The sequence below is a fragment of the Hyperoodon ampullatus genome, assembly GCF_949752795.1.
Source record: "Hyperoodon ampullatus genome assembly, chromosome: 7".
In the NCBI taxonomy this organism is placed as follows: Eukaryota; Metazoa; Chordata; class Mammalia; order Artiodactyla; family Ziphiidae; genus Hyperoodon; species Hyperoodon ampullatus.
The window spans coordinates 64,611,593-64,638,000 of record NC_136920.1 but is presented as its reverse complement, the minus strand read 5'-3'; the positions used below and the strand labels follow the sequence as shown (position 1 = coordinate 64,638,000).

Genomic DNA, 26,408 nt, shown 5'->3' with positions numbered 1-26,408 from the left:
TGTTATAACTGAATTGTTTTTATAAATGAGACGTTAAGTGATGTGAGCAGCAGATTTGGACAAAACAGTAAAACAGAGCAGAAGGAAACAAATGTTTATTAAAGGAGCCAGATAAGTAACATAAAATTCATTCATTCAGTACATGTTTATTGAGAATCTGCTGTGTGCCAGGAGTTATTCTAGGGGCTAGAGATTCAGGGTGGACAAAATAGATAAAAATCCCTGCTATAATAGAACTTATATTTTAGTGGGGAAAAAGAGGTGATTTTATTTTTTTTTTTTTGGCCTCATGGCTTGCAGGATCTTAGTTCCCCGAGCAAGGATTGAACCTGGGCCCTGGCAGTGAAAGCACCGAGTCTTAACCACTGGACTGCCAGGGAATTCCCCCCCACCCCACCTTTTTTTTTTTTTTCCAGAGGTGATTAAATAAATAAATAAAATATATAGCATGTAAGGTGGTAATAAGGTCTGTGGAAAAAAATAAAACAGGAAGGATAGTATTGGGGGAAGGGAAATTCCAATTTTTAATAGAGTGATTAGGTTAGGCCTCTGTGAGCAACCCACGTTAATGTCTAGGAAAAGTATTCCAGGCAAAGGGCACAGGAAGTAGAAAGGTTCTGAGACAAAAATGTGATTGGTATGTTCAAGAACATTGAGGAAGCCTGGTAGATAACATGGTGTGAGAGAGCAGGAGTGTAGTAGCAGATAGTGTTAGAGACTTAACAGGAGGCCAAATTGTACAGAGTCCTGTAGGCCATTGTAAGGACTTTGTTACTCTGAGATGCTTAGTCATTGGAGGTTTTAAGATTTTTGACTTTTTGTTTTGAAATAATTCTCAGCTTATAGAAGAGTTGTAAGAAGTGTTCAAAGAACTCTTGTACACTCTCCCACAATACACCAGTTATTAACATTTAGCCACATTTGTTTTTTTTTTTTTTTTTTTTTTTTGCGTTATGCGGGCCTCTCACTGTTGTGGCCTCTCCCGTTGCGGAGCACAGGCTCCGGATGCGCAGGCTCAGCGGCCATGGCTCACGGGCCCAGCCGCTCCGCGGCATGTGGGATCTTCCCGGACCGGGGCACGAACCCGTGTCCCCTGCATTGGCAGGCGAACTCAACCACTGCGCCACCAGGGAAGCCCCCACATTTGTTTTATCATTCCCTCTGTATCTCTGTATGTGTGTAAACATAACTGAACCACTGAGAGTCATTGTAGACTCCATGTTCCTTGACTCCTCAATACTTCAGCTTTTATTTCATAAGAACAAGAACATTTTTTTTACATAACCATAGTATGATTAATAAATTTAGGAAATCTAACATTGATAAAATAACAGTACTGTGTTCAGGTTTTACCAGTGTCCAATAATGTCTGTTATGATAAATTTTTAAAAATTGAGGTATGGTTGATACACAATATTATATGTTTCAGGTATACAACATAGTGATTCACAATTTTTAAAGGTTATATTCCATTTATAGTTATTATAAAATATTGGCTGCCCTGTGTTGTACAATAAATCCTTGTAGCTTATTTATTTATTTTAAATTTATTTATTTTTGGCTGTGTTGGGTCTTCATTGTTGCGCGCGGGCTTTCTCTGGTTGCGGCGAGCAGGGGCTACTCTTCGTTATGGTGCGCGGGCCTCTCACTGTGGTGGCTTCTCTCGCTGCGGAGCACAGGCTCCCGGCACGCGGCTTCAGCACCGTGGCCTGCGGGCTCCAGAGTGCAGGCCCAGCAGTTGTGGTGCATGGGCCCAGCCGCTCCGCGGCATGTGGGATCCTCCTGGACCAGGGCCCGAACCCATGTCCCCTGCACTGGTAGGCGGATTCCCAACCACTATGCCACCAGGGAAGCCCCCCTTGTAGTGTATTTTATACAGAATAGTTTTTACCTCTTAATCCTCTATGCCCCTATATTGCCCCTCCCCCTCTTCCTTCTCCCCTCTGGTAACCACTTGTTTGTTCTCTATATCTGTAAGTCTCTTTCTTTTTTTTAATAATCTCTAGTTTGTTTTATTTCTTAGATTTCACATAAAAGTGAATGATAATTTTTTTTAAAAATTCCTTGTCCAGGATTTAGTCCAGTAACATGCATTGCTTTTAGTAGTAAATTCCTCATGTTTTTAATGACTGACATTTTTTAAGAGTACAGGCAAGGTATTTTGTAGAATGTCCCTCAGTTTTGGTTTGTCTGATGTTTCCTCATGACTAGATTCAGGTTATAAATTTTTGGCTGTAATATCACAGAAGTGATGTTGTGGTTCTCTCAGTGCATTGTATCTAGAGGCACATAATGTCTATTTATCATCATAGGAGGCACATGGTGTTCATTTGTCCCATTTTTGGTAATGTTAATTTGATCACTCGGTTAAGACGATGTCTGCTGAGTTTCTTAACTGGAAAGTTATCATTTTTCCCTTTGTAATTAAGAAGTAATTTGTGGGGAGAAACCCTGTAAATACACTGTTTCTCTTCAAAATTTTGCTTAATAGCTTTAACATCCATTGATGATTCTAGTCTGAACCAGTTACCAGGATGGTTGCATTTTACTGTGAGGAAGAACATTTCATTCTCCCTTGTTTATTATTGTATGGACTCATAGATTTTTATTTTATTCAGTAGGTTATATAGGCCATTACTATGATTGATTATTTTGATGGTCAAATGTCCCAGATTTGGTCCATGGGCAGAGTCTGAATAACGTTAGTTAGGAGGCCATTTTAACAATCTAAGTGAGAGATTATGTTGTCTCTGACTAGGGAGGTAACAGCGAAGTGGTATAATATGGTTGGATTCTGAAGGTGAAGTAATGGAGACTCTGTTGAATTGAAGAGCATATACTGCATCTAAAGTGGACAGCCACTAGTTAGCTCCAATTAATTCCTTGTGGAAATGCTGGCCTAATGTTACTAGGTCTTCCAATTTTTCATGAGGACCCAGATTTTTTATGTGAAATTTTTGATTTTTAAACGTTGGTAACAACATTCTTGTTGAACACTGCAGACTGGACAAAAGCATCTGTTGACTAAAATGTGGTTCCTGAGGTTTTACTTTGCAACTTGTTTAAAATAATGATGTTTCAGATTTCTGTCTCTGGGTGAAGTATAGACTTGTACAATTCTCGTTGCTTTTTTAGTTACTGTTTCTAGACTGGAGCTGGGTACAACAGTTGACCCTAGAACAACATGGGTTTGAACTGCACGGATCCACTTATATGTGGATTTTATTCAATAACTATGTACTGTAGGACTACATGATCCATAGTTGGTTGAATCCTTGGATGTGGAACCATGGATACAGAGGGCTGCCTGTAAAGTTATATGCGGGTTTTCAACTGTGTGGGTGGTAGGCACCCCTAACTCCCCTGTTGTTCAAAGGTCAACTGTACTTTGAAACAGAGACGTGGTTGAGTAGTGAAGACTGTCTGGTTTAGACCAGAACAGAGGAAGAAACCAAACCAGATAGGGTATTAAAATGTGCAGTGGCATTTTAATACCTATGATGCAGTTGGGGATGTTTAAAGGTGAGAAAAGGAGGATTAAAACCAGAAATATGATAGGTAACATTTTACCCTTCAGTGCTCCTTCTTATATTTCCCAGAATATGGGTTATTGTATACATAATAATTTTAAGAGGTTTGAAGGCAGTTGAGAAGGTTTGTGTGCAGAATCAAATTGAACTCAGGACCTAAAAGTCATGCTTAGCATGGTTAAAAAAAACTTTTTCTGAAAACTTCCTGGGCATTGCTGAGCATGGCTGAGGCTAAAATGGAGTGGATTGTCTTTTATTGGATGTAGATTGTGCTCTTTATTGTTAATAGAGAACTTGAAACAATTCAGGTTGGTTTTCTTGAAGTAATTTTTTTTTTTTTTTTTTTTTTGCGGTACGCGGGCCTCTCACTGTTGTGGCCTCTCTCGTTGTGGAGCACAGGCTCCGGACGCGCAGGCTCAGCCCCTCCGCGGCATGCGGGATCCTCCCGGACTGGGTCATGAACCCGTGTCCCCTTCATCGGCAGGCGGACTCTCAACCACTGCGCCACCAGGGAAGCCCTTGAAGTAATTTTTATTTATGACTCAGAGGACTCATGTGGATGGAAATCTCTCTGGCCCTTGAAAAACATGCCATCAGCACTCAGAGTTGCTGTTGCCCACTACATGTCCTGCCTTCTGAATAGAAAAGAGGTGTTATTTAGGGAAAATCTTTCTTTTAAGATATGTGTAGATCATTTTATTTACTACTGATAATTTTGTTCTTTGATCCCTATAGAGATAGTTTTTCTTTAACAGCATATTTTTTAGTGGTTGTTTTAAAATTATACAGAGAGCAGAAGTTCTTTATCTGATGTGATTTAGTAGGGTAGTGAATTCGATAATTGAAAAGTCACTTAAGTTTGGGAATCCTAAAAGGATATATACATCCCTTAAACATTTTAATTTAAACCATATGACTGTATAATCACCAGTCTTTTGATGAAGTGTCTGTGCATTTTCTTTGATTATGGATCCACTAATCAGGGGTCTGCATTGTTTCTCTTGCATAAATCTCACCCATAATTCATTCACACTGAGTTTTCCAGTTTTTAAAGTGGAGCGAGAACTTTTAAAGGACCTTGCAAAAGAACCATAGTAGATGCTAGTTTTCCCAAGTTTTCTGCACTTAAGTGATATGCCTAATTCAATTGCTGTATTTTTAGTGACTTTGCTTTACTGAGTCTTTTTAAAGCATTTAATTTTGTTTTCAGAGAAACAGTTCTTTTTTTTTGCCCTCATATCTTACCATTTATTTACATAATATTTGGTTAAATTATACAACCCAGTAATAAGTTCAACTAGTGCAGACAAGCTTGGAAACAAATGCATACATTAGTATTTTTTAATTCATTTTTTAATCGCAGTATAGTTGATGTACAATAGTATATAAGTTACAGGTGTACAATACAGTGATTCACAATTTTTAAAGGTTATACTCCATTTATACATATTATAAAATATTGGCTATATTCCCCGTGTTCCACAGTGTATCCTTGTGGCTTATTTTATACATAAGCTTACATTAGTTTTTTTTTTTTTGCAAAGTAATGCAATCAAAAAATTTTAAAGGGAATAAAATGAAATCTCCTTCCTCTCTCCTTCCTGTGGTAGCCGGAGATCAAGTTTCTTGTGCATCCTTAATGAAAATAATAGTTTTTTAAAGCAAATAAATAATGTGTGGAAAAACAGTGCAGAGAGAATTCAATGTTTCCTTTTTTTTTTGTTGGCTGTGCGGGCTTTCTCTAGTTGTGGTGAGCAGGGGCTACTCTTTGTTGCGATGCGTGGGCTTCTCAGTGCAGTGGCTTCTCTTATTGCGTTGTTGCGGAGCACGGGCTCTAGGCATGTGGGCTTCAGTAGTTGCGGTACATGGGTTCAGTAGTTGTGGCTCACAGGCTCTAGAATGCAGGCTCAGTAGTTGTGGCACACAGGCTTAGCTGCTCCGCAGCATGTGGGGTCTTCCCGGACCAGGGATCGAACCCATGTCCCCTGCATTGGCAGGCGGATGCTTAACCACTGTGCTACCAGGGAAGTCCCTGTTTCCCTTCTTTTTGATCTAAAATCCTACCCTTGTGAAATAATCTCTTGATTTTTTTTATGCCCTCCTCCTAAATACTTTTATATAATGCACTATTTTTAATGTTGTGTTGCACATGTATTAATTATAATATTCTTTACATTAGATACATTTTGATATGGTATATTAAAGTAAAACTTGGAAAAAAAGCATTTCAGTCATATGGTAGAAATTTAAAATATTACAAAAGGGTGTATGTACAGTGACGTGTTAAGACTTATCACTGTTTCCTGTTTCCTTCCAGACATAGACATGCATATACAGCATGTATACCTTTTATTTTTTTTTATTTATTTTTTTTTTTTTTTTTGCGGTACGCGGGCCTCTCACCGCTGTGGCCTCTCCCGTTGCGGAGCACAGGCTCCGGACGCGCAGGCTCAGCGGCCATGGCTCACGGGCCCAGCCGCTCCGCGGCATGTGGGATCCTCCCGGACCGGGGCACGAACCCGTATCCCCTGCATCGGCAAGCGGACTCCCAACCACCGCGCCACCAGGGAAGCCCTACCTTTTAAAAACAACACAGATGGGAGCATACTAATCATTGTTTTATACCTTCTTTCATTTAACAATTTATCTTGGAGATATCAGGACACAGATTAGGTTGTTTCCTAAGAACAAAGATTGCATGAGAAACATCCTTGTTCATACAGTTTTCACAGAAGTGTGAGTATGCAAGGACAGTTTCTAATTCAATTTCTGATTTGCAGGAACTTCCCTGTAGTTTGTTTTAGGAGTGAACTTATCTGTAAAGTGATGCCAAGTCTAATGTCTTTCTCTGCACAGAAAGAAGTCATAAGAATGTGCTGATTATTCTCTCTTCACCACTCAGAAGTGGTTGTAATCCCAGTATGCTTTGCATTATCTCCTTTTGTTAAAAGTAATTGCTCATTACAGCATTATGGGAGCTGTGAGAAAACCCAGAGAGTTGCCTCGAGCTGAAGTGTTTCCAGTTGATTTTGATTGGCTAAACTCTTTGGATGCAGATGACCTTCAGCTGTTTCCTATTTATTAGTTTCACCTTCTTGGCATGATGAGCACAGAGACAGGCAATGGCAAAGGAGGTACTGATTTTATCGTTTGTACTGGTGTATAGAAATGGATTTTGTGCTGTTGCTTACAGCTCTGGGAGGTCAGCATCCTAGTGTGGGTACCACAGGTTGATGGATCCCGGAGGCATGGTTTATTAGGCCATCCTTCAAGATGAGTTGTTGCTTTTTTAAAATACAAAAATGTAGGGAAAAAGAAACCCACAACTCAGACCAGAGAGGCCATAAAATTCCAAGTTTCTAGTATCTGTAAAACCAAACCATATAAATAGAAAGCAGTTTAGCCTTGAAAGAGGAGATTATGTCTCACCCCCTAAAGTGTTTTGTTTCTAAGAATCGCACACTTTCAAGTGCATCACAGGGACTACTTCAGGGATTTCAATCTGAGGCGAATAAGGTTACCCACTCTAGCAGAAATAAGTGGGCTGAGTTTCAGATACTGGATTAGACTCATCCTGAAGAGTAGGGAAAAACCAGAACTAGATGTCTGTGCTATTGAAAAACCTGCTTTTATGGAGCAGAGGAAGCCCCTTCCTTCAGACTTTAGCATGCCCTGTTTCATGATTAGAGAGTAGATAGATGTTCCCTGACACTGTAACTAGGTACACTATAAGGAGTAGTCCAGTGTCCAGGAAGCCTCATGAGGAAGGCATTTCAGGGACTCCTTTACTCAGAGTGTCTGTTGGACCCCTGTGAGATGTTCGTGTCTCTGAGCAGACCTGTCAGGAATGCCAGCCACGTAAAGGAGTAGCACCTGCTTTATTGACTTTTGGTAAAAGAAGCAGCTTTTTGGTTTTCACATGATTGAAAAGGCCTTGCTCCTTCCTGCCTTTTTTTTAAAAAAAACCAGAAATGGTGTGTGTCTATATGTGTGTGTACACTGAAACGGGGGAGAAATTATTCAGTGTAGTATTTATTCAAAATGTGTGTTTAAGAGCCAGTGTTGGGACACAGTAAGACTGGACCTTCAGCTTTAAATATCTCTTGGAGGTTTTCTCCCACAGCTTTACATTCTTTTGATCATCTTAAGTTTGAATTTTAAAGTATATTCTTATCATGTCTGAGATTCTCAAGATTATTGCTCTTAGTAGGTTATTTACAAGCATTCATATCTAGAAGAGAGGTGAAAGATACAAAAACTGAGGCCTCACCTAGAGAATCATTAGAATTCTTCTTAATAATAATTGTTAGACTAATCATAGAGCAGGAAGATTTCAACAGAAAGATAACAAGCAAAGTTGTACAGGTGCCCCGTGCAACTGAGATATCTCAGAAGAGGCTGAAGATAGAACTTGCAGTGGCCTAAATTTGTTCCTCAGTTGTTGCTTACTCTCACGTTGGAGTAAATACTTTTTCCGAAAGGCTATATAGATTATCTATTTAATCCTTGAAAGAGTGTTTTTTTTTTTGTAATTTGGGAAATATTTTTGTTGTTGCTTCAATTGGGAGAGGGTCCTCACCAAATAGTCTTTAATATGGGAATGGCAGTGCTTTGTGGGGCACAGTGAAAAATGAGATCGACTTTCTTCTTGAACTCTTATCAGTCTGTTCCTGATTTTAGTGACTATGAAAAGCTTGCGCTCTTTTGTCCTTCTGCTAAATCAGCTGTATTTTTAAAAAAATCATTATTGATGACCAAATCTCTGAGCTCAGTTTTACCCACTGATTGTTTTACATCACTTATCTATTATCTATCAAATGCCTTAGCTTTCCCCGAAGAAGCTGAGGCACTTGCTTAGAGTGTACTCAACATGTTGGAGATGATGAAGTTTTAGTCATCAATTTTTATTTATTTGCATTACTAGTTAAAAAAAAAAACTATTTCCAGGGCATGCTTAGCCAGGAGCAAGGTGGTAAGCTGCTCCAAAGTTTTACTGGTGAGCACACAGGATGCTTTGCTAAAACCTAGTTGATATATATCAGCTTCTGCTCACTTCCTGCTCATTCTTCTTCATTATCTGGAAAGCTTTTTGTTATTTATTACTCATTTATGAACCAAGCTGAGGTTTGCTTAAATGGTGGGCTGAGTTTTTAGTGCATAAAACTGTTTAACTCCTGTGAAAACTCATTTGAAATCAGCCATTCCAGGAGGATATTACTCATATGATCTTAAAATTGATGTTCCTACTTTGTCTTTAAGTGTCTGAAACCAGCATACCATTTGTAAATAGTAATGTGTTAAATCTCAATCTATTGTATTGGCTTTGCTGATGTATTTTTTACTCATTTAAAAAAAAACAAGTCTAGAGATTGCATTCTGAAGAAAAGCTAAACTTTGAGCACAAGCTTCTCTTCCAAGATATGCTCTCTGACCTAGAATAAGAGTTTTGAGTAATGAAAGTCAATCTTCTGGGTCTTTCAGGTTCTAGGGGAGCTTTTTATCAAAGTGTTAAAATGACACTTTCATGCTGTTACCATTCAAGAAAGGTTGCCAGGTGGAAGGCAGACTTGGCTAGTGTGGAAAACCAGCCTCTGCATGCTTGAAGGTTCTTTGGGCTTGATCTTGAAGGCAAAGTTCACATCAGCTCCTTGTAGAATGCAGACATGTGAGTGGTAAATGAGGTGTTTTGACATTCATGCTGAACAGAGACTAGGCCACTGTTCCTTTTCTTTTTGTTCCACTTCCCCATTCTCCTTCTACTGAAGAGAATCTACTTAACATTCTGGTTTAGTATTTGGAGCAAGGTGCTATTTATGATTCCTATTGTATTTCTTTTTTTTAAAAATTGTATTTCTATATGAAATTTTATTACTAGCATGGACCTGTGTGTGGGGGGTATACTTCAGCTTGTGGTCCACTGAGGTCTCTGGGTTGTCTCTCTGATACCCACAAGGGAATCATACTCTGCGCATACCCTTGCTGAAGTTTATCCTGTTCCTTTCTAAATGTGCAATTGTGTTGAAGATTTTAACTTACTATTTGAGAAGCAAGTACCTTGTTTTTGACTGGTTTTGTGTGTGTTTTGTTTTTTTGACCTAGATTACCAGAGACTGATGACTGTGGCGGAGACAATTACAGCTCTCATGTTTCCTTTCCAGTGGCAGCATGTCTATGTTCCTATTCTCCCAGCTTCTCTCCTACATTTCTTAGATGCTCCTGTGCCATACCTGATGGGCCTGCATTCCAATGGCCTGGATGACCGGTCAAAACTGGAGCTGCCTCAAGAGGTAAGAAAAATGTGGAGCTTGGGTGCTGGTGTCTGTGACCCTGACACAGGATTTGGGAGAGAAGGGCTTTGGGATGAGCCCAGGGTGGTATCACCAAGCTTGTTTTCTTTTATTTGGGGGAACACAAACAACTTTCCAAGAAAAAAGTAAAAACAATGAAGATTTAGCTCTATTTATATAATTCCAGAAACACTTGTTTCCTCTATCACCTGACATACTTTTATACTAATCTCTGTTTATACTATTGTGAACTGCCTTTTTCAAACATGATATTTTACATATTTTTAAGAAAATCTTTTTATTATGTAATCGTTTAAACTTACACAGAAGAGTAGCATAGTGAATCTCTGTGTTTTCAATACTTAGCTTTAACAGTTATCATACATTTAAATTGTATGTTACTTCTGTACTTTCTACCCCCTATTTTTTAAAGAAATTCCACATAATATAATTTTATAACTGCTTTAGTAGCCAGACATGTATTAATAAATCAGTGGTTTTGTTTTATAGGCCATAGTTGCTCTGTAAAAGTTGACCTGATCATAGTGATTCTTGTAGTACTGAATGTAGCTTTGAAAACTTACCTTGCTGAAGATAAGGAAGGCCTTGAGAGGATGCTTCTCCTCGCTTGCTGTGAGGATGGCCTGCTCCTCTTTCCTACTGTTTCAAATACTAAAATAATTGATTAAAAAAAATATTTGTTTATCTACTGCTTCATTCTAAAGTAGATTTAAAGCATCATTAGAAATAAGATTGTCTTGGTTTTTATTTTCCTAGAATTACCAAGAGAACTGGTCTACCTCTTTTGGTCACTTTGTGGCTTGTATGAAACTAGCTGGGGGAAGGCCTTTCCTACTCTGAATTTCGTAGTCAACAGAAAGGCCTAGGAAGAAGACTTTGGACTATGCACACACTGGTATCAGCATGACTCTGTCCCATCCTTCCATCAATGATTTTTTGGGGGAAGATTTTTATGTATAGCTGAGGAATATGAGTAAGAGGACCTCCAAAGAAGAGACTGTTCTCATGGAAATGGATCTAAGCAGCATTCACATTGTTGGGCATGTCTGGGCAGCCATATTGATGAACATGCCTGATAATTAGATCATACCCTTAATGTTTAAGTTATAGTCAATTGCATCTCTCTTTCTCTCTCCTTTGGTTTTATTTTTATTTATTTATTTATTTGGCTGCGTCAGGTCTTAGTTGCGGCGCGTGGGCTCAGTAGTTGCAACACGTGAGCTCTCTAGTTGTGGCGCACAGGCTCTGGAGCGTGTGGGCTCAGTAGTTGCAGCACGCGGGCTTAGTTGCCCCGCAGCATGTAGGATCTTAGTTCCCCGACCAGGGATTGAACCCACGTCCCTTGCATTGGAAGGTGGATTCTTGTTTTCTTTTTTAAATTTAATTTATTTATTTTTGGCTGCATTGGGTCCTTGTTGCTGCGCGCAGGCTCCCCCCAGCTGCGGTGAGCGGGGGCCACCTCTCGCCATGGTACGCCGTCTTCCCATTGTGGTGGCTTCTCCTGTTGCGGAGCACGGGCTCTAGGTGCACGGGCCTCAGTAGTTGTGGCACATGGGCTCAGTAGTTTTGGCTCGTGAGCTCTAGAGCACAGGCTCAGTAGTTGTTGTGCACGGGCTTAGTTGCTCTGCGGCATGTGGGATCTTCCCTGACCAGGGCTTGAACCCGTGTCCCTTGCATTGGCAGATGGATTCTTAACCACTGCACCACCAGGGAAGCCCCGGAAGGTGGATTCTTAACGTCTGGACCACCAGGGAAGTCCCTCGCCTTTGGTTTTAGAATCAGAATATCTTCCTTGTAGTTTTTTCCGTTTCTGCCTCCTTTGAATCTATAGCACTTTGTGGTGTTTGGGGTGGGACAAGATTAATTAAGGAAGAAAAGATCTAAATAATGTCAACTAAAAAAAATGCAGGAGGCTGCAAAAAGAACAGAGTTTATTTGGGGACTTAAGAATTGCAATTGGGGAGACACAGATTCAGTTAACCGTGAAAGAGTATTCCGAGGAAGAGAAAGAGTCAGGGGCTTATAAAGACAAAAAACACGAGGTTGTTAAAAGTTGCCCTGGTGAGAGTTGTGATTGACTCTGATGCGAGTCAAAATATTTGTCCTTAAGAAATCACAGGTTATTTTAGGGTAGGGGTCTTGTAAGTATATAGACTGTCACGAATTGTTTTAGGGTAAGGGTCTGATTAGTATCTTGAGTTTCTGGCAGGTGTTCTGGTGTTCTGTTCTTCATCAGGTCAAAAGGTCAGCTTCCATCCAGGCTGAGTCATGCAAACATCGTACTTCCTTAATGGCTTCCTGGCTCCATTTTAGAGATCTCTCTTAGAAATACTGACTCCATTTTGACTTTCCTTTCACAATGATGGAGAAAACCATTGAGTTTTGGGGTACTGGCTTTTTATATGTATTTGTCTACTGATAAATATGCGTAAAGAGTAGATATCAAAGACTGGAGAGTGGGGAGCTTTTTGTTGTTGCTTTAAATGGTTGCATATTTAATACTGACACCTCCTTCTGGTAACCCTAATTATCATTTTGTAAAAGTCAAAATAAGAATTACAGTGAAAATGTTCATTGCAGCTCTATTGACAATAGTCTGGACATGGAAGCAACCTAAGTGTCCATTGACAGATGAATGGATAAAGAAATGTGGCATATATGTACAATGGAATATTACTCAGCCATAAAAAGAAATGAAATTGAGATATTTGTAGTGAAGTGGATGGACCTAGAGTCTGTCATACAGAGTGAAGTAAGTCAGAAAGAGAAAAACAAATACCGTATGCTGACACATATACATGGAATCTAAAAGCAAACCAAAAATATGTCATGAAGAATGTAGGGGCAAGACAGGAATAAAGACGCAGACATACTAGAGAATGGACTTGAGGATACGGGGAGGGGGAAGGGTAAGCTGGGACGAAGTGAGAGAGTGGCATGGACATATATATACTACCAAACGTAAAATAGATAGCTAGTGGGAAGCAGCTGCATAGCACAGGGAGATCAGCTCAGAGGGGTGGGATAGGGAGGGTGGGAGGGAGATGCAAGAGGGAGGAGATATGGGGATATATGTATATGTATAACTGATTCACTTTGTTTTAAAGCAGAAACCATCACACCATTGTAAAGCAATTATACTCCAGTAAAGATGTTAAAAAAAAAAAAAGAATAGCAGTAAAAAATGATTGAAGGTAGAAAGCCGAAGAGGCATGAATAATCTGATAAATAGGTCACTAGGCCAGAAGCCAGATTTCTGTTTTATTTTCATCTTTGGTGTCAGCTTGCTGTATACTTGGGGCAAGTTCTATTTCCTGTAGGCTTTCTCAGCATCATTTTGTGTGTGCTTCATGTATGTGGGTGTGTGAAGAGGCTGCTGGGAGACCAGCAGTTTTCTTAACAGGACTGAGAAACTGTGGGTTGTTTGAGAAACCCAAAATTTCACTCTGTTCTGGGATATTGGATTCTCCACTTTTGCAGCCTCCACCATTGCTGCATCTTTTGTACTCTGCTTCTCTTTGTGGTCTACTTGAGAAGGAGTGGTGACAGTGGGATTGTAGAATACCTGTGTGTATTTCATAAGCAGTTCTAGGGTTTCAGAGTCCCACTTCATCCAGCCTGTTCCTCTGAAGTTCACGTATTTGTGCGGACAATTACGTAGCTGGATATTTTCTAACTTGATTTTTAGCAAGTAACTTCTGGGATATCTGAGTATGTGCAGTCCCCATGGAAAACTTTAGGCTGGTGAGAAAAGACTGGCTTTCTCAAGGAGTAAAGCACCATGAAAGGTACACATAATGAATGGAGCGTGATAATATCTCTGAAAGACAGCTTTGGGATGTCTCCGAAATGATACATTTATAGTTAAAAATTCTAACAATGCAAAAGTATAAAGTAAAAATTACCCCAGATTTTACCACCCAGAGATAACTACTTTCAACATTTTGGTGGCCATCCTGTGGTATCTTTATGCTGCTAGAAGGAAGCCTTGAGGCTGGGAAATGCACTTGGGCCTTTGCAGGTGGGCACCATCAGGGTAGTGGGGTGGGTGCACATTAGACTTATAAAAGGGACTTTGTCCAGAGACATGGAGAGTGTACATTCTCTAACCCCCCAAGTCAGAATTCATCAGTTGCTGCCCTATCTTTGGGCATCAAAAGTCTGTGAAAAGCCCTTTGTTTCTTTTTACACCAACACATGAGCTCAGCTGGCCCTGAGCAAGTGAGAGTGCTGAGCTGCCTTTGTGAGGCATTCTTTGTCTTGTGCTTCTCTTTTGGGTTTCATTGTCTGAGCACAGGAAGGGGGCAGTTCTTCCACAGCTATGTCAGGGGAAGGGGGTGTTACTTCTTTCTATCTTGGGCCTCTCTTTCTTTCCTACTTTCTTTTTCTCCTTTCTCAGGATACTTTTTCAATAGCTTTTCCCCAGTTATCTGTTGAGCTCCCCTTCAGTGAATAACTTGACGATAGACTAGCCAGTGAGGCTGTCTGTGATTTGGTGGCAGGAACTCAGGGCTGGGAAGGGCCATTGTGACCTTTTGCAGGAAGGGATTTGGGAAACTTTTTGTGGTTTGGGATATCCATGTGATCACTACCCCAGAGTAGCAAAGTCTTCCCATGGCCTCTCCCAACGAGACAGGAGGTTAACTGAGGAAGACTGATCACTTGGGTTCAGTGCCCCTTCCAGGTTGCTTCTTGTCCCCCAAGCTGTTTTGAAGGAGTTGGCCTCTTTTCAGGTGAGGAAGGGGGAGCATGAGGGGTTTGAGGTAGGTTTGCAAGTTACTTCTGTTTGCCAGAGCCCTCTGAGTACTGAGAGGAGAAAGCGTGAGGCTGTTGTATGAGTCTAGTAATTGAATGGCCCCCTTTTCATTTTGCCTTCTTATCCCTACCTGCTTCAGCCCAACTCTGCAAAGAATGGCTAGTAGTGTCTCAGAGGCTCCTATCTTAATCTCTGAAGTGTGCCTGAGCTGCTTTCTTTCCTCTGGCCACCTCTATCTAGGAGTATCTACAGTATGTGGATACAGCATTTGGAGTTTGTAAAGTTCTTTACAGACATTCTGTGTTTGGTCAATAGCAGTGGGAGAAAAGCCAGCCAAGCATTGTCGAGTGGTTATAGTTGTATTTAGCTGCCTTTATGTTTCCTATTGGACAAACTGGTTTTTTCCTCTAAAGCGAGGAGGACCAAGAGGATAAATGATTGCACTGTGTGCTTCTGGTGGGTCACAGTGCTTTTCTTCTGTTAGCTGTATGGACAGGCTTATGAGGCAGGTGAGCTTCATGACTAGATGATTTAATTCTGTCTTTACTATATTTTTTAGTTGCTTGACCTGAAGGCACTTATAATTTTAAAATCTTAGAGGAATAAACAAAAAATAGGTGTTATTTTTAGGTGTTAAACATTTATCGTCTCTTTAACAAGGACGGGTTTAAAGTTGTTATCTAGTGGAGGAACTCTAGAAGGTGAAATTTAAAGTGATTCTTCTAATTTTTGAATCTTGGATATGGGAAAGTTCTCTTTATTAGTTATAGATTTGTAAATGGAGTAATTTATGCACTCAGCAAATGTGTATTGAATGAATGCATACATGGACATGTTAAAACATGCAGTCTTAATAGATTGAGAGTTTGTGGAATAGTTATATTAATCTGGATTTACTATATGGGCCTCCTGCCTCTTAGAATACAAGACTTACTGGTACAGGGATAAACAGCAGGATCAGTATTTTGATATATAATAAACATACCATGCCAAAGAACTTTTTAATAACAGAGCTGGAAAAATTGCTTGTCCATAGGGAGAAAAAGTAAAGAAGGATTCCTACCCAACGCCATAACAAAATCAACTTGAGACGGATTAAGCAGTTAAATGTCAAAAAGAAAAATTTAAATCTTTTCGAAGGAAATATTTTTTTTTTTTTTTTTTTTTTTTTTTTTTTTTTTGCGGTATGTGGGCCTCTCACTGTTGTGGCCTCTCCCGTTGCGGAGCACAGGCTCCGGACACGCAGGCTCAATGGCCATGGCTCATGGGCCAAGCCGCTCCGCGGCATGTGGGATCCTCCCAGACCGGGGCACGAACCCGTGTCCCCTGCATCGGCAGGCGGACTCTCAACCACTGCGCCACCAGGGAAGCCCTCGAAGGAAATATTAATAAATACCTTTTTGACCTCTGGGTAGGTAGGGACTTTGTAAACAAGATGAAGAAAGCACTTTCCATAAAATAAAAGATTGATAACTTTGATTTTTTTAATTAAGAAAAAGACATCTTAAAATGAAAAAATAAAAACTAGGAGAAGATATGTGTAGGGCACATATAGCCTATGAAGAGTTAGCATCAGGAGGTTATAAAGAACTCCTACAAATCAGTAAGAAGATAAGCATCCCAACAGAAGAATGGGCTAAAGACGTGAAGAGAGATTGTACAAAAAATACACATTTCTTCACTAGCAATCAGGGAAGTGTAAATAAATGTACCCACTAAAGTGGTAATAATAAGAAATCTGATGATACCAAGTTTTGGAAATATTTGGATCAGTAGGATCACTTTAGATTGTTGGTAAAAATGTAAATTGTTATAACCACTTTGGAACACAGCTAGGCCTTATAAAATTGAACATTTGCATACCTCACAATGTAGCAGTTCCACTCCTAGGATATACCCAAGAGAAGATCTTGCACACGTGTCCAAGAAAACATGTATAACAATGTAAAAACAATAAACAGGAAGCAAGTCAAATGCCTTTTGATGGGAAAATTGATGAGTAAATTGTAGTATATCCACATAGTGTAATATTACACAAGAGTGAAAATGAATAATGGGTAGCTACATACAACAAAATGGCTGAATCTTAGTAACGTAATGTTCAGTGAAGAAAAATAGTATCACAAGACTGTGTAAAGAACAATAATCCTTTTATAAAATTCAAAAACAAGCAAAAATTTAAAGGCATGTACTATACATACGTGATAAATTAAAAAACAAAAGGCAAAAAGGTAATAAACAGAATTCAGGATAGTGATTACAGGGGTGGGACTGTATAGGTTGGGGGATGGGATTGGGGAAGAGTATATAAGTAGATAAAAATATTGGTAATTTCTAGTTCTTGGGTTGGACTGGTTAAAAAAAAAAAGAATTTCTTTAAGATTGTTCCCCGAGGGCTTCCCTGGTGGCGCAGTGGTTGAGAGTCCGCCTGCCGATGCAGGGGACACGGGTTCATGCCCCGGTCCGGGAGGATCCCACATGCCGTGGAGCGGCTGGGCCCGTGAGCCATGGCCGCTGAGCCTGCGCGTCCGGAGCCTGTGCTCCGCAGCGGGAGAGGCCACGACAGTGAGAGGCCCGCGTAACGCAAAAAAAAGATTGTTCCCGGAAAGTTGTCAGTTCACATTCCCAATAACAGTGTATGAGTTGTTTGTTTCCTAGTAACTTTGCCAGCATTGGACATTATAAATCTTTTAAATCTTTGCTAATCCAGGAGGTAAAAAATATTTTGTTTGCATTTCTTGGTTTATTAGTGAAATTGAACATCTTTTCATATATTTGAAGTTAATTAACGGAAACTTCTTCTGTGTTTGCCTTTTATAACCTGTTTCCATTTTTCAGCTGGGTAAATTATCTCAATAATTTCTTTGGATGTTAACCTTTTACATGTTATGTATGACAATTATTGTTTCCCAGATTATCTTTAATTATTTTTTAGCCTTGTATAAAGTTTAGAAAGTCCAACTCTACCCTAAGGCATAATAGTAATCTTTTATATTTTCTTTTAATACTTTTGTGGGGGTATTTATTTTTTCACTTTTTGTTACAGAAAATGTTGAACACATGTAAGAGTAAAGAGACTAGCATCCATCATTACACAATAATCATCAACTCATGGCCACTCTTCTTTCTATATCCTCCACTCTTTTCCCATTTACCCTACTGGATTATTTTGAAGCAAATCTCACACAGCATTATTATGTCATCATATATTTAGTATGTATCTCTAAAAGGTAGAGATTCTTTTTTAAAACATAAAGTGGCTTTATTTTTTATATTTAAATCTTCAGTCTATCTCAAATTTATTTTTGAGTATGGTATTATACTTTAACATTTTTAAGTGTACAGTCATTTGTCCCCCAAACATTTATTGCATAATTCATCCACAATAAATGGGTCTGTTCAAGACTGTTCTTTTCCAATAGATTATTGTTTTATATATATTTTAAACATTTTATTTATTTATTTTTAAATATTTATTTATCTATTTGGCTGCGCCGGGTCTTAGCTGTGGTACGCGGGATCTTTGTTGAGGCATGTGGGATCTTCAATTGCAGCATGTGGGATTTTAAGATGCAGCATGCGAACTCTTAGTTGCGGCTTGCAGGATCTAGTTCCCTGACCAGGGATTGAACCTGGGCCTCCTGCATTGGGAGCGCAGAGTCTTAGCCACTGGACCACCAGGGAAGTCCCATTGTTTTATATTTGTATTAGAATCCAGCAAGGCAAGTCTCCCCTCAGAATTTTCTTGGCTATTCTTTTATTGTTTTCGGTAAGATTCAGAAACAATTCATCAGATACTCCCTTGAAAAAAATAAAAATCTTTCTGGGATTAAAAAATATATATATATTAAATTTACAAATAAATGTGGGGATTATTGGCATCTTTTCATTATGGAATTTTCCTGTGTAGTAATATAGCATATATATTGTGTATGTGTGTATTCATTTATTGGGGTTTTATATTCCACAGTGATAATAACAATGTTAATTGACATTTATTGTATACTAACGCTGTCCTAAATCCTTGACATTAATTGTCTCATAATCGTCAAAACAAACTTATGACATAGGTAATATTATTATCCTTGCTATAACAAACACTTAAGCATTTAATAATGCTCTGCAGTGAAGGAGATGACAGTTGTCTTGGCTAGAACAGGTTCATGGTTATAAAATAAATATACAAAAATAAAAAGCTTTTCTAATTAATAGCTGCACTGCAAGAAAATTCCAACAGGGATGAGAACTATAAAATATTTAAGTTAAATTGAACAAGAAATGTGTAAGACCTCTAAGGCGAAGAATGTATGGTTAAGAGCTTGAGGGTATGACTGAAGTCAGGCTAGCTGAGTTCAAATCCCAGCTCTACTACTTACTAGCTATGTGACTTTGGACAAGTTACTTAACCTCTCTGTGTCAGTTATGTCTATAAAATAAGGATAGATATTGCCAGGTTATTTTTTGTTAATCCAGATTACCTGCCTCCCCAGCAATGTATGAAAGTACTGTCTCTCTACATCCTCTCAGGAGCAATCTTAAAGCCAGAAGGAAGCACAAAAATCAAGACGAGCCATCAAATCTTACAAATCAGAAATGAGGCTCAGAAAGGGATACTGGTATGCTCAGGGTCATATAGGGAGATAGTGACAGATTCAGGTCTGGAACCTAGACTTTCTGACACACTCCTAGCATTCTTTTTACTCTTGTAAGAATTTGTGAACTCAACAAATATTCTGTGAGCACTTACTATATATGAGAATTTTGTGCTAGATGCTAAACATTTATGTTATTATGTAATTCTTATCACTCTCTAAGATAAGTGGTTTTTATCACCATTTTATAGCTGAGGAAACAGTTATGTAACTTTCCCAACATCCCACAACTAGAAAGCATCAGGGGAAGACTGGAACTCAGGTCTACCTCCTTCCACCCCATCTTCTTTAACCATACCTAAGTTATGCCCATTGCAGACGTTTGCTCTTTCCTTTCTTGTTCATTATCCCCTCTAAAGCTTCTTCCTTAATACTTTGGAGTTGTTCACACTCCTCATCATGTTTTGACTGCCAGGCTAACCTCTGCTTTGTGGACATTGACAACCACTTCATTGAGCTGCCGGAGGACTTGCCTCAGTTTCCCAACAAATTGGAGTTTGTCCAGGAAGTCTCTGAGATTCTCATGGCATTTGGCATTCCCCCTGAAGGGAACCTTCACTGTAGCGAGAGTGCCTCCAAGCTGAAGAGGCTCCGGGCCTCTGAGCTCGTCTCCGACAAGAGGAATGGAAACATTGCAGGCTCCCCTTTACATTCCTACGAGTTCCTCAAGGAGAATGAAACTATCGCCCGCCTGCAGGCCTTGGTCAAGAGGACTGGGGTGAGCCTGGAGAAGGTATGATGCTGTATATGGGTCTGTGCTAAGATGATGTCCTGGTGAAATAAAGTGTGGAATGAGAAGGCACCCAGTTCAGGGCAAGGCATATCTGTGAGTACTGAAAGGATGCTCTGTGTGGGAGACTCTGGATTTAGCTCTGGCAAACATTATCCTAGTATAAATGCTACTTGGATCTAAATCTCGGTAGTTTCTCACTTCAACATCAAGGAGAAGCTGCTGTCATTCTCTGTAAACACTACTGCAGAGAGACTTGGAGGGATGGTGGTGGCAATCTTTGTGTTCAGACTTCTTTCAGATCCATTGCCTTGTGAATTGCACAGCATCCTAAAGCACATAGAGCAGGAATTGTTGACTTAGAGATCCTGAGTGTTTTACCTAAGATTAAATGCTTCTGTGTGGCTGACTTGCGGCTAGAACCTGGTCCTCTTGAATTCTAGTCCTCTGCTCTTCCCAGGGATGTACTTAACTTTCCATTTCCTGACTTCGATGAGACTGTCTGCTTTCTGTAGTTGTTTACCCATCTCTTCACCCTCCCCATTCTCACTATTAAATTACTTTCTTAAATTACATATAAACAAAATGGGGTACTGTAATCATTTCGTTGGGCTATTTTTTAGTGAAGTGTGAAACATTTCATTTTCCTGATTTGTTTAGTTAGTAGAGCAGATATTAAAAAAGAAAAATCATAGCCAGTTAAAGAAGAGCAGAGAAATATTTAGAGAGATTAAAAAAGTTAAGAAAACCAGTAAGGAAACATTTTTAGGGAGAAAGATAGGGAAAGTGATATGGGGGAGAAAAATCAAAGAGATGAAAGGAAAACCAGAGTCTGACCTTGTTGCTTTGCATTATCATTTTCTTGTTGACTTCCCAGACTCCTTCCTTTCCCTGACCCTTGAGATAACTGGTGTCTTTTCCTCTATTGCTGAATCTCTCTCTGCCTGTAATGAGTTCCTCTCCACTTTCATTGGGTTGCTGGGTACCTGCAAGTGGAACACCCTCATTTATCTCTTCTCCATGTCAGAATTCCTTTCTTTTTCTTTTCTTCCCATTTTTTCCTCTTTTGTTTATTTTCTCCATTTGCTGCAAAAGTAAATGACCATTGGCGGAGGACGGGGGAAAGGATGAGTTGCATTTCTTTGGGATAAAAGGAAAAGCTTGCACATTCTCAACTGTTTTGTTTTGTTTTTGTAGCTGGAAGTACGTGAAGACCCCAGCAGCAATAAGGATCTCAAAGTTCAGTGTGATGAAGAAGAACTAAGGATTTACCAGCTAAACATTCAGATCCGGGAAGTTTTTGCAAATCGTTTCACTCAGATGTTTGCAGATTATGAGGTGTTTGTCATTCAGCCCAGCCAGGATAAGGAGTCCTGGTTTACCAACAGGGAGCAGATGCAAAACTTTGACAAAGTGAGTATAATCCCACTGGGGAGGTGGTAAGAAGTGAGAACGTGCCAGACTCTCTTAAAGATGTGACTGAAGATGAGCTTTTCTTTCATAATATGTGGTGGAAACAAGTTCATGGTCCTTCTGATGTTAATAAAATATAAGGTCTGCTTGCTTTAGAGCAGAGTGCTGGTTATTGCTATCAGGTGGTTTACCTTCAGTCAAAGAGCTCTCTTAGGCAAAGATGTGCATGCAGGTTGAACATCAGGATTCTGGGAACATTGGTTGCCACAGTAGGTTACCTGAGTAAGTTAAATGGGCCAGTGTGTCAAAGTTTCAGGATATCTGAAATTATATGAATTTTTAAAAAGGATGGAGAGGTTTTACTGTTTGCAATTTATAAAGACCTAGGAAGCTTCAGAGAAGAGTTAACCTACTGAATCCCTTGGGTATGTAGCCTTGGTTGATTAAGGCTGATATGCCCTCTTCCCTGTTGATGACTTTTTCCTTTTGGTCCCACCAGGCATCTTTTCTGTCAGATCAGCCTGAGCCCTACCTGCCTTTCCTCTCAAGATTCTTGGAGACCCAGATGTTTGCTTCCTTCATTGACAACAAAATCATGTGTCATGACGATGATGATAAAGATCCTGTGCTCCGGGTGTTTGATTCCCGAGTAGACAAGATCAGGCTGTTGAATGTTCGGACACCTACTTTGCGCACATCCATGTACCAGCAGTGTACCACTGTGGATGAAGCAAGTGAGGCCTCCTTGTTGTACTTTCTAGCCTCTTGGATTATGTCACTAACATGTCCCTGTTCCTAAACATGCCAGCTTCTTTCCCTGTTTCTGTTTTTGCATAAGTTGTTCCCATTGCCTGAAATGCTTTCCCCTGTCTTTTTTGCCTGGCAGACTTCTTCTCATCCTTTAACACTGTGTCAGTTAGGCATGGGTCCTGCTGTAAGTACTAGAGAATCTAATCAGCAGTGCATGAGATAAATGGGGTTTATTTTTCTTAAATTATCAAGAAGTACAGAATTGGTGGTTGCTCAGCTGCTCAACAATCAGGAAATGAGAGTCTGTCATTTCACTCAGCTGTCCTTAGCATGTTGACTTTTATATTCATACTTGTTGCCTCTTTGTTACAAGAGGCCTTTTATGTTCACATTCAGGGCAAAGGGGAAAGTTGATGCCAGCTGTATTGTCCCTCTTACATCAGAAAGCAAAAGCTTTCCCAGAAATTCCCAACAACTTCTGTTGTCTCATAGGCCAGAACCATGACCACCCTTAAGTGCAAGGGAAGCTATGAAAGTGAGTATTGACCTGGGTGTAATGTTACCCTGAATTGTATTGATTCTATTAACAAGAAAGAAGGGGCGAGTGAGTTATGGGTAAGCAGCTTATAGAAATCCAGCTGATGTGTCTCCTCCTCTGTGAAGCCTTCTCTGATGTCCTCAGGCTGAGTTGATCCTCTGCTAAGCTCCTGTTTTGCTTTGTTCTTGCCTCCCCTTTATAATCTCTATTGTTTTGAGCCATCATTATCAGGGAGCAGTTTAAGAGCAGAGACTGTATTTAATCACTGTCTTACCCCCGGTCCTCTAACATTGTGCCTAGAACATATAGATGTTAAAAGTTGTTTGCTACTTGCATGATGGAATACACCTTTTTGTTGATAGAGGCCCCGTCTAGGTCAGTTTCTCCAGAGAATAGTCTCAGCTTGAGGTGTCAGATTAAATAGTGTGTTCTCTTCCTTGTGTAATATTCAGTGTCCTTGTTGTAGCCTTTTTGTATATTTTGTTTATTCATTTACCAAATATAAATACCCACTACATGCCCAGTGTGTGGGAAGCGCTCACCAAGTATTTACCACATGAATGAATGTGGCAGGCGTTTTTTTAGGTTTTGAAGATACAAGTGGTGACAGTTTGGACAAAATCCTGGGTTCCTCAGCCTTATGCTCGATAGCCTTCTGACTTTATCTTTCAGCTCTTGCTCCAAGCCTTTCATTAAGGTGACAGTCCTCTTGGCCAAGGCTTGAGGATGTGTTGCCCATGCAAGTGAAATACTCTAACACAGTCCTCCTTGCCTCCTGGAACACACACATCAAGTTTCAGGTCCTGAACCCTGCCTAAGGCGTTGGTCCTGGAGAGCTTGATGGAGAATTTTTTACAAGATTGTGGGTTTAGAGAAACATCTCTTAAACCATCACTTTAAATCAGGACTTCCCAATCTTTTCATATTGTGTTACACTTGAAAAATGACAATATTTATGTATCACTTGTGGGAGTAAAGGGAGGAGTCCGCTTATAGCTGGAGACTGTAAAATGAGACACTCTAGTTGCTTGAAACCTTGCCCTTCTGCCCAAAGGGTTGAGGCAGTCAGTTCTCAGCCCATCTGTAATCCAGTTGTTGAACACCAAATACTGATATGAGTTACTCTGGTCTCATTTGTGGCCAGGACATGAATTCTTGTGGTCCCATTAGAATGTGGAGTTCGGGATATGGAAGGAGGGTTAACTAACCCTCATTTCTATGACTCATTTCAGAAAAATGGGTATCACAGAGACCCTCCAGGCAACTACATGCTCTGTTCCCAGGAATCATGCCCTTGGTATAGCCCTTAGGTATTTCCCTGAGATATGTACTCCAAATATGCTAGTTCAGAGTTCTTGCCACTGGCTTCAGATTTATAGCCTAGAGGAGTAGTTCAGCTACCTCACGCCATTCCTCATGGACACCTTAGCTTCTTGAATCAGTCTGATTTGAAAATGGTAAAAATACAACTAAAGGGGTCTTTCTGGAGATTCTTTAAAATTTACATTTAGAAGGGATCTTGATGGCAATTAACTCTACTCATTCACTAATTTTACAGGTAAAGATTTTCCTTTGGCCCGCCATTGTATCTGGGTACCTAGAATAGTGCTTAGCACTTGTTTGAGAGACTAAATACGTTCTGATGAAGGAGGGGTAAGGGTGGGAGGAAGTAAGGTAGGCCCAGAGAGAGAAGGCCACTTGACCTAGGACACTCAGCAAGGCCCAAAGGTGAGATGTTTTTATATGTATCTAGACAATACCAGGAGAATTACCAGCTTTTTTGGTTCTTACTCTTTAAAATTTTTGAGATATTATTGATATACAGTAAACTGCACACATTTAAAGTTTTGTTACATGTTATATTCACTGACATCGGGAATATACCCATTATCCTCAAAGGTTTTCTCATGCCCTTTTGTAATACCTCCATCCTGTCCTCTCTGCATTCTCTCCCCCAGTCTCCAGGCAACCACTGATATGATTTCTGTTACTATAGAGTTTGAATTTTCTAGGTTTTTCTATAAATGGAATCATGCAGTATGTATTCTTTTTTTTTTTTTCTTTTTTTTTTGTGGTACGCGGGCCTGTCACTGTTGTGGCCTCTCCCATTGCGGAGCACAGGCTCCGGACGCACAGGCTCAGCGGCCATGGCTCACGGGCCTAGCCGCTCCGCGGCATGTGGGATCCTCCTGGACTGGGGCATGAACCCATGTCCCCTGCATTGGCAGGCAGACTCTCAACCACCGCGCCACCAGGGAAGCCCTGTATTCCTTTTTTCTTTTTCTTTTTTTGGCTGTGTTGGGTCTTCGTTGCTGCGCATGGGCTTTCTTTAGTTGCGGCGAGGGGGACTACTCTTTGTTGCAGTGCACGGGCTTCTCATTGCTGTTGCTTCTCTTGTTGTGGATCATGGGCTCTAGGCATATGGGCTTCAGTAGTTGTGGAGCGCAGGCTCAGTAGTTGTGGCTCACAGGCTCTAGAGCACAGGCTCAGTAGTTGCTTCACGGCATGTGGGATCTTCCCGGACCAGGGCTCGAACCCGTGTCCCCTGCATTGGCAGGCAGATTCTTAACCACTGCGCCACCAGGGAAGCCCCAGTATGCATTCTTTATTTTAGTCTGTCTTCTTTTACTCAGCATAATTATATTGAGATTCATTCATGTTCCTTTTATTGCTGAGTAGTCTTCCACTGTATGGATATTACTACAATTTGTTTATTTACCTGTTGGTGGGCGTTAGAGCTATGAACATTTGTATGTAAGTTTTTGTATAGACATATGTTTTCTTTTCCCTTGCATACATACCTAGGAGTAGAATGACTGCACCATATGATATTCGTATGTTGACTTTTTAAAGAAATTGCCAAATTGTCTTGCAAAGTAGTTGTGTATTTTACATTCTCACTAGCAGTGTATGAGAGTTATAGTTCTTTCACATTGTTGTTAACATTTAGTACGCTCAGTCTTTTCAGTTTTAGCCATCTAATAGGTATGTAGTGGTATCTCATTGTGGTTTTGATTTGCATGTGCTTGATGACTAGTAATGTTGAACATTTTTTCATTTGCTTATTTGCCATCCGCAGGTCTTCTATGGTGAAGTGTCTGTTTAAATCTTTTTTTTTTTTTTTTTTTTGCGGTACGCGGGCCTCTCACTGTTGTGGCCTCTCCCGTTGCGGAGCACAGGCTCCGGACGCGCAGGCTCAGTGGCCATGGCTCACGGGCCCAGCTGCTCCACGGCATGTGGGATCTTCCCGGACCGGGGCATGAACCCGTGTCCTCTGCATCGGCAGGCGGACTCTCAACCACTGCGCCACCAGGGAAGCCCTGTTTAAATCTTTTGCCCATTTTTTTTATTGTGTTGTTTTGTTATTACTGAGTTTTGGAAGTTCTTTATATATTCTGGATACAGGTCCTTTATCAGATATATGATTTGCAGTTATTTCCCCGTTCTGTGGCTTGTCTTTTTGCTCTCTTAATGGTGTCCTTCAAAGAACAGTTCTTAATTTTGATGAAGTCTGTTTATCAGGTTTTTTTTAATGGATTATGCTTTTAGTGTTGTATCTAAGAAAATTTTGCCTAACCAAGGTAACATAGTTTATGTTTTCTGTACATATTCTTCTAGAAGTTTTTAGTCTTAGGCTTTACATTTAAGTCATGATCCATTTCAAGTTGATTTTGGTAAATGGTGTAAGCTAAGGGTCCAGGTTTATTTTTTCCGGATAGATATCCAGTTGT

At 40.1% G+C, this 26,408-nt stretch overlaps 1 protein-coding gene across 2 annotated transcripts in view; it reads left to right on the top strand.

Annotated features, from left to right (window-relative positions):
• The window catches only part of DENND5A (DENN domain containing 5A), a gene marked incomplete at its 5' end in the record, with an annotated part of 116,709 nt that overhangs the window by 44,908 nt on the left and 45,393 nt on the right, over positions 1–26,408 (top strand). For both annotated transcript variants that reach the window (XM_079708805.1, XM_079708804.1), the window contains 4 exons: positions 9,630–9,817; positions 19,662–19,979; positions 21,174–21,389; positions 21,889–22,123. In XM_079708805.1, coding sequence (XP_079564931.1) covers positions 9,630–9,817; positions 19,662–19,979; positions 21,174–21,389; positions 21,889–22,123 — 957 coding nt within the window. The remainder of the gene's footprint in view (positions 1–9,629; positions 9,818–19,661; positions 19,980–21,173; positions 21,390–21,888; positions 22,124–26,408) is intronic.